Consider the following 13,518-nt stretch of genomic DNA (forward strand, 5'->3'; position numbering starts at 1 on the left):
GACCTGCACTTGCATGTAGTAAGACGCTCTGATGTTAAGCCACTCACCAACATCGGCCAATATATCTTATCATTACATTAATTATTACATGTAGCTTAACATCTAGCTTTACAAGTTATGTTAAGGCACTGACGGAACATTAGTTGCATTGTTTTGCGGGTTTTTTTTAAATTTCAATTTAATTTTAAGATATATACTTAAGCAGAGTGTGCACTATGAATTACAAACAGTTAGAACATTCTCGTAAATTCTGTAAAAATAAAAGAAATTGACATAAATATAAACTATATCCCAGGTGGTATATTATTTCTTTTAAAAAATGTGCTCAAGTGGACGTGACTTTCATTAAGGTTAATGGCATCTTAATGTTTAACTTCACTAGCTGTCTTTTGTAATAAACGATAAATAAACTGTTAACGTTACCTTTATGTTTGCCTTACAGCTTAGTAAGATGAATTAAAGTGTAATATATTTATTTATTGTTTATGTCGTGTTCAAAACCTTAGATGACTCTTATTTGTTAAATTATTGACAAGCATTGCACTATTTGAAAATTCGAAACATTTTTATATTTTACATACGATGAACTTTGATCTATAAATTTTGATACCTCAAATGTCCCACACCACCTTAAGCAAATACTGTTACGTGACTCTAAATTAACCGTGGAGCAATATATTGGTGTATTCTATTGAATTATTGGTATTTACTAAGCATTAATTCGTTCTTAAAGCATCATGATTTATCAATGGTTCCGTCGAACGCCCACTTTTAGCGTCGTATTCACTAAGAGACGAGTTTATTTTGTGTCCCATGGGCATTTCTGAATAGTAAGTGTTGGCCACCAAACCAAACTGTACCGTTAAATGGATTATCAGTAGATTTAAGCATTGACAGATTAATTCAGCCCAATGTTTTTTTTATAAGCATGGAAAATCTTAATTATCATCCTTTAAATGAAAGACATATCCAAGTTATTTTTATTGATATTTAAAAATACAATGTAGTGATACAGAACATCAAAAGATGTACTCAGTGACCGTTTGATACCAGTTTTTTTTTAACTGAGACCCAGAATTAAAACAAATGAGCCACATATTGCAAATGTGTCTGCCGCTTCCGTTGTCTGAATAAAGTGATAGACTGCCCAAGATACAAAGCCGTTCAATGGTCGGAACAGTGTTCTTTCATGTGTTAATTATCGAGGAATTACCGATATGGCACGGTTTTCATGGAGAGCATTTCCTTGTCCGATCACTTCGCTTCCATGCAGCTTTTTGCAGAGATAATCAACAACCTCCATATCTTACTCAAATGCTCACACTTCCTTTGAAACGTTTCCACTATGGCGATTTCCCAAAGTTTTCTGGCTGTTCCTGATACTCGGTCAGATCTCTGGAGTCACAGGAAATGTGCTTAAGTATTTCCTGAACAAATTGTGTCTTTTGGCTGATTTTTTTCAATGAAACTCATTCATTATCAACAATCTTTGTTTCTACCATGGTTTTACCGCTATCTTTGATAAAATCCTCAACATATTCATGTTTGGCATAACTAAGCGTTCATTTCTTATTTTGTTAAAGAGTATTTCCGCTATGTTTGATCGAATTTTAAATACCGAAAAATATGACCATAAATCAAAGTACTAATAACGCTGAGAGCTACTTAGTCTTGGTATGCAGGGGTTTTTTTTATTGGGGGAGGGGGGTATTGTGTGTTTGTTTTCTTGGATTTTATTTTGTTCTGTTTTGAGGGTGTTTTGGAGGCTTTTTATTCTGTTTTGTTGTTATTGTTATTTTTTTAAAAATAATTGGTGTTTTTTTTCTTTGAATCTTTCTTATTTGAAGACGGTTTATAAAATATGCATTTTTTTCCGAGATATAGCTTTCTTTATTGTAATAGTTGCAATACCTGTCTTTTTTCGTCTAATTAAAATTCTCATAAAGCTAAAGGGCTTGGTGCAGACTAATTCTGTGTCAGAAAACACCCACAGTGATTCCGTGTAACCGTGACCCAGTACCCCAGTATTCAAAACTGTCAGTTTCTAATACATCCATCAATTTAGAGATATGGTCTAAATTGCTTAATAATGCTAGTATCTATAAACATGTTTAAAACACTTCTTCAGCCAACTGCTGTATATAATGAAAAATTACGAATTGCGAGTAACGGCTTTCACTTACTGGGTTATCTCAAGTTTGTAAATCTTCCAAACGTAATAGATTTTGTATCTGAGTATTGAGAATATAGAAAATTGTCATGGAAACGTTTAACCTCTTTTTCATTCTTGTAAATGAGTTTGCTCCCGCTTTGCATGAGCATGTAAGCAATTAGATGCCTGTGTTATATAACAAAAGGTTTTCACTTGGTATCATTGGGAAGTATTTTTGTGGCATTAACAACTCTCTCTGTAATTTCCCGAATTCCTGAGAAATAAGGTCATCGATACATTTCTTGTTATGGGGTCAGGGGGTCAGTCAGGTTCACAGAAAGACTTACTCACCGGTTACACAATTTCTGATGCGCAGATCATACGAAATATTCATTTAAACGGTCACTCGGTGAACACCGGTGCGTCGCAATTAAAACCAATTAGTAAACTGTAAATCTCGTAATCCCTCCCCCTAACGGCGAGATGTGAGCGAGTGTTTGGCTTCTTTGAACTGGTTCTATGAAGATGTTCCCTAACACCTGTACATGTGGTTTCTGGGTTGTTTTGTGCTTCTTCCATCAACATGCCTCTGAACATGTTTCACATCTTTTAATCTTTATCAGGTTTTCATATAGAAGGAGCAGCTACTGTCGGTATAGCCGGACCGGTGTTGCTATACACTTTTTGTGTTAATAAATCACTAAGGTGGTGTGCTATGGTTTAGGCAAAGATCAAACTTTGTCCAAAATTAATTAACCAGCGCGGTTTTTCTTGAAGGTGTATGGATAATTTTTATCGTTATCTGTTCCCTCCACTTGTCTACGTCTTTCTACCTTTTAACACCTTCTAAACAGAGTAAATACGTAAAAACAATGATTAACTACCATTGTCTGTGAATTGTCTCTGTCACTTTAAACTTGATCTACAATTTTTGGCTCCAAAGACACGAATCAAAAAATTCTTAAGTGATTAGTTTTAAGAGTCGTATTTACGAGATAAAAAGTCGTTATTACCGCTTGTGAATCTTGTATTTATGATACTTGACTTAAAAATATGCAGTATCAAGAGATAGTATGGTTTTATTAGAACAAAGTTCCGCACTGTGATGGTATAAAACTGTTTAAACAATAACTGGAGCATATAGAACTTGGCGCAATTGATTTGGAAATGGGTAGAATAAGAAGCAATAAGGGCAGAAGTGAAATCAAAATTTCGGTTAATTTTTTGTAAAATACGTCATCATAATAAGTCACTTTCCCTCTACAATAATATTTTTCTTAACTGCGCTGTCTGCCCATACGTTTTTATCGAAGCACCCCCAAGCTCAAATGATGGGAGCAGAATTAAAAGTCTGCAAAATTTGGCAGAGATTTTAATTTTTCTGACTTCTAATCCAAAGGTCAAGCCGTTGACGGGAATTATGTAAGATTCAGAGCCCAGCCGTCGTTGAGGAATTATTTTTCAATTAAGATCCCATTAACGATACTCTGGGATGGATTTGGGTGAGTAGAATGTAGATTTCGTAAAATAGAGTTTGAGACAACGGGATTATCTACCGAGAAAACAACAGCACGTGTATCCTTGAATGGCAATCAATCACTTATTAATTAAATTTGTTGAGAGCAGCTTTAATGAGAAAACCCCGGGTTGAACACAAGGAGTCTCAATGGGTCTTTTAAAAGGCGAAATGCGCGCTCAGATCGTAATCTAGTTCTACGGTTTTTAAAGATAACGAAAATCCATATTTTTATTGTACTTTATTTCTGTTTTCATTTCGTATAGGTATTGATTTGGGTATCTGATATGCTTCATGTCGATGAATATTTTGCATAACAATGGTCTGCGAACATCTAAGAACACAAAGACAGAAAACATCAAAAGCATTCTTGGTGGTAAATCATCCTATTTTTGTCATGAAAGCTGTAGTACTTCCAAGTTATGAATGAAGTTTGTGGGGTTTTTTTTAAATTGACGTTTTATAATAGTCAGTAGTTAACAAAAGATGTTGGTTAATGAGATTGCACTGCCCGTAACTTTAAAACATTTGTTGTAGTAGGATATAGAGAATCAAAACAAGGGAGCGGTCCCTTCTCAAAGTCCTCCAAACAAAATAATGCTTATGTATGTGCGTTTTGGTATAAAGGTAAATCAGCAAATAGAACGAAGAAATAAAAAATACTGGCATTAATGACTAAATAAATACAGAAACAAAACGTTACAGTGGAATACTTAGGAATTGTGGGAGCAATATTGTCGGCGCGTTTTATAACAGTCGATCTCGTTCAATTAAACGCTTTTTGCTATTACGTTTGTCTTAAATCTTTTCGTAATCCAAGTGCTTGTTTGTGTTCTTTATGCAACGAATGATATACTGTTGGGAATATCAAGGAAAGGGGATATTTGTTCTGTGTTTATAAAATCTCTGAATGTCCTACTAGGGGAGCCATTGTTTTTGCTGTAAAAACGATTTCCCTCCTACTCTGATAAAACTGCATGGTCTTATCTTATGATTGAGTAGACGTTACAGTTTTATAGCAAAACATTTAGACTCAAAGAGATTTGACAGGAAAAAATTGAAACTTTTTTTCAATTATATTACAACATGTCAACACTGCGATCGATGCCTATGCCAATCGCGAATAGTGAGAAGAGATGGTAAATACTTTTGAGTTCAGGATAGAATCTACCGATCATTTCGAGTGTCACGAGATTTAATAAACGATGCTCTTTAATCACTGCTTGAATGTATCATACTTTCGGGAACCTCTTGGCATCTCGAGAATCGGTTGAGAAATTCTGTTAATGTGATCAAAGATTGAATTAATGAGCTGGAGTTTCTTCAAATAAGCACAATAGATGCTATAGCTGGGGGAGCGGACTGGATAAGAGCTCGTCATCTCTTTTCAGGCGAAGGAACGGGAAATAACAGATAATATTTAAAAAACATATCATCACTTGAGTCCAATCTTGCCTGCAATCACACTAATTCATTATATCATTAATTATTTGGCGGAAATTTGCTACGTAAAGAAAGACATGAAAGAAAAATCTTTATTGGAAAAAAATAAACATGATGCAAGAGTACTTTAGGTTAAACTGATGAAAAGATAACCAGCCCCATAAATCGCATTAAACCGACTTCATTTAGTAGAGTGCAGCAGACGTAAGAACGCAAGAGACTGCATTGTTCACCACGGGTCACTTATTTGTACTCGGATAGACGCGTTCGAAGTGTCATGCTGACTGGTTTAGGATCGGGGAATAAGCTCGTGACGTCATAGAGACGTGCTGTCGAGTAAAACTGGGCTGTTGCGGTGAACTGGAGACGCCAATTGATATTAAGTTATCAGGATGATCGACAAATATCTAGCAATGGTTTCAATAAATTTTACAGTAACTATTGCACTTGATACAACGATGTACTTTTAGCATTAATTTTAGATTACAGAATTGTTAAATAGAATCGAAAATACGAACTAAATATCCCTAGAAATTAATTATGTGTAGCATATTAAATCTGTAGATTGTATAACTATCCTTCGTTCCTTCTTTGTGGAACTTGGAAAAGCACATTATTTAACTGTACTTTGCCTTTTTTTCAATGTAGTTATTGCTTTCCAACGTCCAATTAACTTGTTTTTCTCTTCAACAAATGGCTTAGAGTTATTGCAGGACCCTAAAGGGATCGTAGTAAATTCACGATTCGTTGGTCCACATAGACCTAAAGTCACGCCACCCTTCGAAATTGTCGCAACTTTAGTGCAATATTATAGCAAATATGTCTAGACAAAATAAGTTACAACTTTTTATTTTAATATTCTTGACTGTATCATTACTTTGCCATTTAAATATCCATAATGCTATATTTTATAATTTTTATGTCTGGAGGACCTTTAGGTTATGTGCAGTGTACACAATCTACACAGTCGCTTTAATGATTGTTTTCCGTGTTTCGTTATCTTGCGGAGTTCAATGACTCAGTTATACCTTCAAAATCTCCTGTGTACAAGTCTAAGACACTGTAGCTTTTTATACACTCAACATGAGGGCACGGATGATTTCTGTACGATTTTTGAAATGTTTGATGTTTGCAAAGTATTAAAACCTCCCAGGTGTTGTTTGCTTGTGTATTTCGACAAGCTCAGATAAAAATTGGCGATACATGGAACTTGCCCAACTGATCGCCTGTGGTTCTACGATGCCATGTAGTCGTATTTTTACACCTGTATCGCTTTTTTATGAGAAAATAATTTTTCTCATAGTGATCGTTGGGCATGAATAAATCATGTATCTATCAAACTGATTTGTAACAGTTATGTTTTCAGTTACTGATGAATCAGCTCTCTCTCTCTCTCTCTCTCTCTCTCTCTCTCTCTCTCTCTCTCTCTCTCTCTCTCTCTCTCTCTCTCTCTTAAAATGTTTTATGTTTTAATAGAAAAATAGCCGCAAACAGAATAAGTGAATTGAAATGGTTTTCGTTGTTTTAATTTTGTAGGATGAGGTAAACCAGGTGCTGACTACCAGCGTGTGGCTGGAACAGGTAAGTCTATCACTTTTGTAGGATTGTGACGTCATGGCATGGCAGTGCTTGTATGCGATGATATAAAGTCATACATGTATGCATATTCAATTCGTTAGATTCATGCAAGATTGAAAATTATAATCTAATGTATGGAATGAAATGCGTTCATACTTAATATTACAAAATTGTGAAAAAGGATAGATACATTCAAATTAAAATATTTTTTTCATACCGTAAGTCCGAGTTTTTTCACATTGATAAACGTATGTTTTTTTGTTTTGTTTTTTTTGGGGGGGGGGGGGGGGATTTTTGGCTATTTTTTTGGCAAACATTCTTTCCTCAAAAAAACCTGCAAATTATATCAGCTATAACTTGCAAATGAAATGCATCTAAAATCTCAAAGAACTTGCTCAAAAAAAAAAAGAATTTTGATATACTTTATTATTTGCAAATATTGCTACTAGCATTAATAAAACCCCCGAATATACGCTTATACTGGGTGAATTTTTTTTAAAGTTGATATATAGACAGTCTGAAGAATGATCGATGCAAAGTTTGTGGTATTTTAAAGAGATTTTTCATTGGATAATGATTTTGATTTACTTTTCCAATTTTTAAAACAATGAAAAACATGTTAATCAATTTGACCTACCGAAGAGGTACATGTACAAATACAAAATAATTTTCATTCAAAAAAATAATAATAAAGTAAAGAAGATGGGGGAATAAGATGGCGCAAATGCCCATTCGGTTTAGTAGTGAAATACAATTTTGAATTTATTTTTCCCCAATTAAATCTATTCAAATATATTATAATACAACTTTGCAAAGGCAAAATTTCTAACTTTAGTCAGTTTTTAATATATTTAACAAAAAATAAGAAAAAAAAATATTGTCGGAAATTTTGGTGGTATCGAACCCGTAACATAAAAACCCTAGATATATAAGGTTAGCGTATTCCAAGTACTCTAACCACTGAGCCATTTCAGACACAATAAAGTGGGCTTTTTAAATATTATGTTTGACTAAGGCCACGAACTACCGGACTTGTATTATTTTTTCAAAACGTTCAATTGTTGGGATACAAAATGATATTTTTTATGTATAGTGGGTCATCTCTCCACGTTTGTGTTGATTGAAATCGGTTTGTTTTCCAATAGACCTTAATTAGATTATGAGAAAAATATGGAGCACTGACCCACTCTATAAAAGAAAATGCCTTGAAGTTCTAAAAAAAAATGACAGTATTTGCAGGTTTTGATACGTATACGTCTGTCTGAGTCAACATATTTCAAGTATTGAACATACCTACAGGTTAAAAATCAATGATTCGTTAAATATATATTGTTTTAAATGATTTTAAAAAAAACCATCAGATTTATTGATACTTTAATTTTTCAGTAGCCTGTCCGACCGCGTATGGGCATTTTACACGCCTTATCCGCCCATCTTCTTTACGTTACACAAAATGGTGCACTAGGTAATAGTTAGATAATATTTAAAAAAATTTAATAGGGAGCTGAGTGAGTGAAGCGTCCGAGTTCAGCCTCTTCTTAATCTACTGAATATTGCTTAATATGGTCTAACTTGCTTAGAACATAACCCACTTTTTCATGCAATCTGCAGTCGCTAAATAGTCTATTCAGTGATGTTTTTTATTGTTAAGAATTTCTTTTAAGTTCACAGCGACATCGCGTTTTCAACTGAAAGAGGACCGCAAACAATATTACTTATTAGGTTTGTTACTGACTGTTTACAGAAATTTGTGGGGTCGGTAAAGTTCATACAAGGCGAGGGGGAGCCGAGTAACAAACCTAATAAGTGTTTTGTTTCGTTGAGGACGTAAAAAAACAAAAGATAATTATATAACAATTAAATTCATAGCTTAATTCTCTTAAAAATTACCTTCCTTGTCAGTCGTCTGTGCAAACCTGGATGCCATTGTATGATCGTAATATTACGTTACGGGCAAAGGGGCCGGGGTCACTCTAATATTTTGTGGCTTAAAAATTAAAGGAATGGTTGAACGTTAGTGTAAAAAATCAGCTCAAATAACGTTTCGTCCGCCATATAGCCGTATAAATTTTGACGCTCGCCGTGTAAAGAAAGGACTATGTGCGGTTTTATGCATTTTTTGCCCCCAAAATCAAAGTTTTAAAAAGAGCTTTAAAAATAAGGTGAATATTGGAAATAAATATTGGAAATAAAGGTGTAAAAGGTTATCACCACAGTGACGTCATAATGTAGAAATAACGTCATGAAGATTGCATTATTTTGATAAATTGATGTTTTGTAGCAAAATATGGGTGTTTTCCGATGGTTTTTCATCTGGGAAACATCGAGCGCAGGCATGCTCAAGTACCATTTTTTAATATAATGTGTATAACTATCTGACAAAAACATATGTTAAAATCACACTTGAGCAGACCTGCACTCTATACTTCCGATTGCAAAATATGGAGCAAAAATGAGAATATTTTCATTTTTTTGCAAATTTGTGGGAATTAGGTCATTTAAGTGACGTCATAGATAAACAGCGAATGAGCAATGGTGACTAAAATCAAGATTAAAGTTATAGGCATCCTCTTTACAATGATTTGTGAAGATTTTATTTTTATACGATACTATTTAAAAATTGGTTGAAATCGGGGGCAGATATTTGACCATACCGCACAGTCCTTTATAAGGCAATCACGTGACGCGATTCATGCAATAACGTCGATACATTCTAGTCCGAGGCAAAACAAAAAAGAGATAATATCTGCATGGCGCATACGTTTTGATAGCCATTGAAAAAGTGGGTAATATGTTCTTACTTGCCATTCTTTTTTATACACAACTTTGCAAAGTAGAGTGCTTTATATTCAAGCAAAATTCGAGTCAACAAGATATACTTTTCTGTATTTACAAACTTGTATGTGAAGCTCTGATGCAGCATAAATTTCCAATAAAGGTAACTGTTTATGAAACAGATATCCCAGCAAAAAAAAGATTTTAAAAAAAATACTTTATAGAAGCATGCACATGACTTAAACAATTGAAATAATAAATAATGTTAATGATAACTGAATCCAAGTGATTCTAACACCCCAGGGATTATAAAATTTTGATTAAGAGAGATAAACTATTATTCTACATTACTCAATAAAAGAAACGTCTATGCTCAATTAAATATCTGTTATCTCCATGCGAAGCTAGATTTACGATTAACTCAGTCTTGTTTTTGGAATGACCGAACTAAGCCAAAACAATTGGGTAAACAATTTCCAATTGAGGTACGGCTTGCCTGATTGCCAGTTTTCTCCTATTAGCAAAACGTTAAGATCACAAATACATATATCTATATGTATATATAGAGCGCATAGTAGGCACAGATGATGTAATTTATATTGAACGTGATAATCTTCGCTCCGATTTCAGCACGTGAGGTTTCCTATCTTATCTTTAGTAATCACTTTTTGAGCCAGATGTCAGTTTGTTATCGTTGAGAATTTTAACAATCTTTGTTAGATATATTCCTCCTTCTCTGTTATATTGCTTTCTTTAGAACAACATGTAATATCATTTTGTATCCAACCAAACATTTAAATGCATTTGATTCTATCGGTTTGGGGGTAAAATTAGCAGTTTATGAGCAATGTAACAAAAGAGTTCAAATGAAACCCATATGTTTACAGCATGAAATTGTATTCTTATCTAGGAATTATCAAATTATAATTAGCATACACCGAGAAATCTTCATACGACCGAATTTTTGTTGTTGAAATTTTGAACTAAAGAAAGGACGGCCCTTCAAAATTGTAGGTCTGATTGCAAGTAACATCGTGTCAAAAATAATTGTAGGTCTGATTACAAGTAACATCGTGTCAAAAATAATTGTAGGTCTGATTACAAGTAACATCGTGTCAAAAATAACTGTAGGTCTGATTACAAGTAACATCGTGTCAAAAATAATTGTAGGTCTGATTACAAGTAACATCGTGTCAAAAATAATTGTAGGTCTGATTACAAGTAACATCGTGTCAAAAATAATTGTAGGTCTGATTACAAGTAACATCGTGTCAAAAATAATTGTAGGTCTGATTACAAGTAACATCGTGTCAAAAATAATTGTAGGTCTGATTACAAGTAACATCGTGTCAAAAATAATTGTAGGTCTGATTACAAGTAACATCGTGTCAAAAATAATTGTAGGTCTGATTACAAGTAACATCGTGTCAAAAATAATTGTAGGTCTGATTACAAGTAACATCGTGTCAAAAATAATGGGCATCATCTCTTTTTGATTTTTGTTTGTCTGTTTTGTTTTTGTTGGGGGGGGGGGGGGGGATAGTGATATATCATTCTAATACATGTAGTTGTTAACAAAGAATCATTTTTTTTAACATAATTTATATTTGATTGAAAAATTAACTTTGAATCGATAGTTTGCTTTTGTCAAATGTTGACTATAAATAATAAAAGATCGTAGCTACAAGTCATGATTGCATTGAATCGAGAGTCGATTTGGGTTTTTTTTTTTCATCGCTGTATATCGAAAGTAAAACTCGCAATGATAACGTTATTGTGTTAAAACACAATGTACATGTACATATGACAATAATTGCCGCATATTTCTATATCAAGTGGTTCATTCGCCTTTGCAATCTTACAAGAAAATTTTGTATTTAAGTCTAGATTTCATTCTTTATGAGCGATGAAGAAAAGATCAGTTTAAGATGAAGCAACGGTTAATTTTCTGTTTAAAACCAACGACCATTAGCCCAAGGGTTTATTGCCAGGAGTATCGATAAACCGTAAATCAGGGGAGTTGTGATGTTACAATGTAATCAATCAGAATAAACTGATCTCCAGCCCGGCCATCGAAATTTTGGTTGCACGTTTTGTTCCGCTAATTGTTCCTTACCTTAAAACCTAAGCTCAAAAAAGTAATAAAAAACTTCAACTTAGAGAAATTCGTAAAGCAGTCTGTATTGCTTAGTTATTGCTAGTATATAAATAGTGCCTGTTTGGGAGGGTAACAGTTGAAATTGACACCCCGAGAAAACCATTGTCAACCGACGCGAAGCGGAGGTTGACAATGGTTTTCGAGGGGTGTCAATTTCAACTGTTATCCTCCCAAACAGGCACTATTTATTTTGTTATACTGAATGTCTTTTTTAAAAATTTTAAGAAAATTTTACTGCTTTTATATAGGAAAAACGTGAATTCTACAGCGAACCGTACGCGCATAATTTTCGCGCATGTAACATTTTTTAATGTTACCCGTTGCCAAGTGTGTTGCTAACGCTGAGGGTAATAGTAAATATTATTAACTGCGTCTTAACCAATCAGATTTCAGTATTTAACATGAAAGTATAACAATACATAGTACTTACTGGAAGTGTGCCTATTAAGCCGACTTAAAGTTTAAATCAATCCTATATTTAGACTTTTGAAGCTGTTTATTGAAATTAAATTCTAAAACATAAAAATTTTAAAACCAATCATGAATATATTGTAATTTTATAGTAAAACAAATTGAATGTAAACTTAAGAACAAAAATATAATATTATAAACTCAACTTTTCCAGATTTGTGCGTATTACATTACAATCACTTATACCGTGCGTAGATCCGGACAAAAGGGAAAACCAACCAGGAAGTGCTTTTTTTAGTATTTTTTAACATTCAAATTAAAGATAAATCATTTTAAAATAATTAATTGGGTGCACGATCAATCCTGGCCAATAGATATATCACTTCTTATTCACCTAAGCTCGTTGATGTCCATCGAAGCTACATTGTATGTGAGGCACAGTTACCTGTGTCCTATGCAATGTTTGAATCATTTAATCACTGTTCTTTTTCGATACCTAAAGAGGGCTGCTCTTTACTGCAATTTCATTCAACTACCTTAACTGCATACGTTCATAGAAATGACACTAACTGCATATGAAGTCAAGTATCATTTAGTGTACCATGCATCAATACAGTTGACGCACTCTATCTACAGGAATGGCAAGACGAGCGATTGATCTGGGATCCAAATGAATACAATGGACTGGAAACCTTGCGCATGCCCTGTGATAAGATTTGGCTTCCGGATATAGTACTTTACAACAGGTACATGCTTTTCTCAAAGCCATGATTGGCCTGTTTGAATAACTCTTTACACATTGATTTAGAAATTCAAAGGTCTAATATTGTTGCTATTTTTCAGCGCGGATGACTACACTTCCGGATATATGCAGAGTAAGGCAATGGTCCGGCACGACGGAAACGTATTCTGGCCGCCTCCCGCCAAGTTCCGGAGCTCTTGCAAGATCGATATTACATTCTTCCCGTTTGACGACCAAATTTGCAAAATGAAATTTGGTTCCTGGGCATATGATGGATTCCAAGTGGATATAACAAACAGGACCGCGCAAGTGGACCTGTCCAACTACGTATACAGCGGGGAGTGGGAACTGATTACTATATACGGGGTTAGGAATGAAGTGGTTTACCAGTGTTGTAATATTCCTTACCCGGATGTGACGTTTACTATTGTCATGCGCAGAAAGACGCTGTATTATCTTTTCAATATCATATTTCCATGTCTATGGTTGACGATTCTTAGTTTGTTGGGTTTCTGGTTGCCGCCCGACAGCGGGGAGAAAATAACACTCGGAATCACCGTGCTCCTGGCCTTCTCTGTATTCATGCTACTTATCGCTGAAAACATGCCGGCTACTTCAGAATTCGTTCCTTTGATAGGTAAAACTAAGCTTTAAAATGCTTCCTATTTTATAATTGTACGTTTATAATCGTACCATTTTTATTTTACAAACTTAAAAAATCCTGCATTTTAATCTCTTTAACA

The 13,518-nt window shown here is 34.1% G+C and overlaps 1 protein-coding gene across 2 annotated transcripts in view; it reads left to right on the plus strand.

Annotated features, from left to right (window-relative positions):
- The window catches only part of LOC105330460 (neuronal acetylcholine receptor subunit alpha-10), a 38,483-nt gene that overhangs the window by 23,938 nt on the left and 1,027 nt on the right, over nt 1-13,518 (plus strand). For both annotated transcript variants that reach the window (XM_011432143.4, XM_011432146.4), the window contains 3 exons: nt 6,648-6,692; nt 12,670-12,779; nt 12,877-13,412. In XM_011432143.4, coding sequence (XP_011430445.1) covers nt 6,648-6,692; nt 12,670-12,779; nt 12,877-13,412 — 691 coding nt within the window. The remainder of the gene's footprint in view (nt 1-6,647; nt 6,693-12,669; nt 12,780-12,876; nt 13,413-13,518) is intronic.

The sequence above is a fragment of the Magallana gigas genome, chromosome 6 (assembly GCF_963853765.1).
Source record: "Magallana gigas chromosome 6, xbMagGiga1.1, whole genome shotgun sequence".
Classification (NCBI taxonomy): Eukaryota; Metazoa; Mollusca; class Bivalvia; order Ostreida; family Ostreidae; genus Magallana; species Magallana gigas.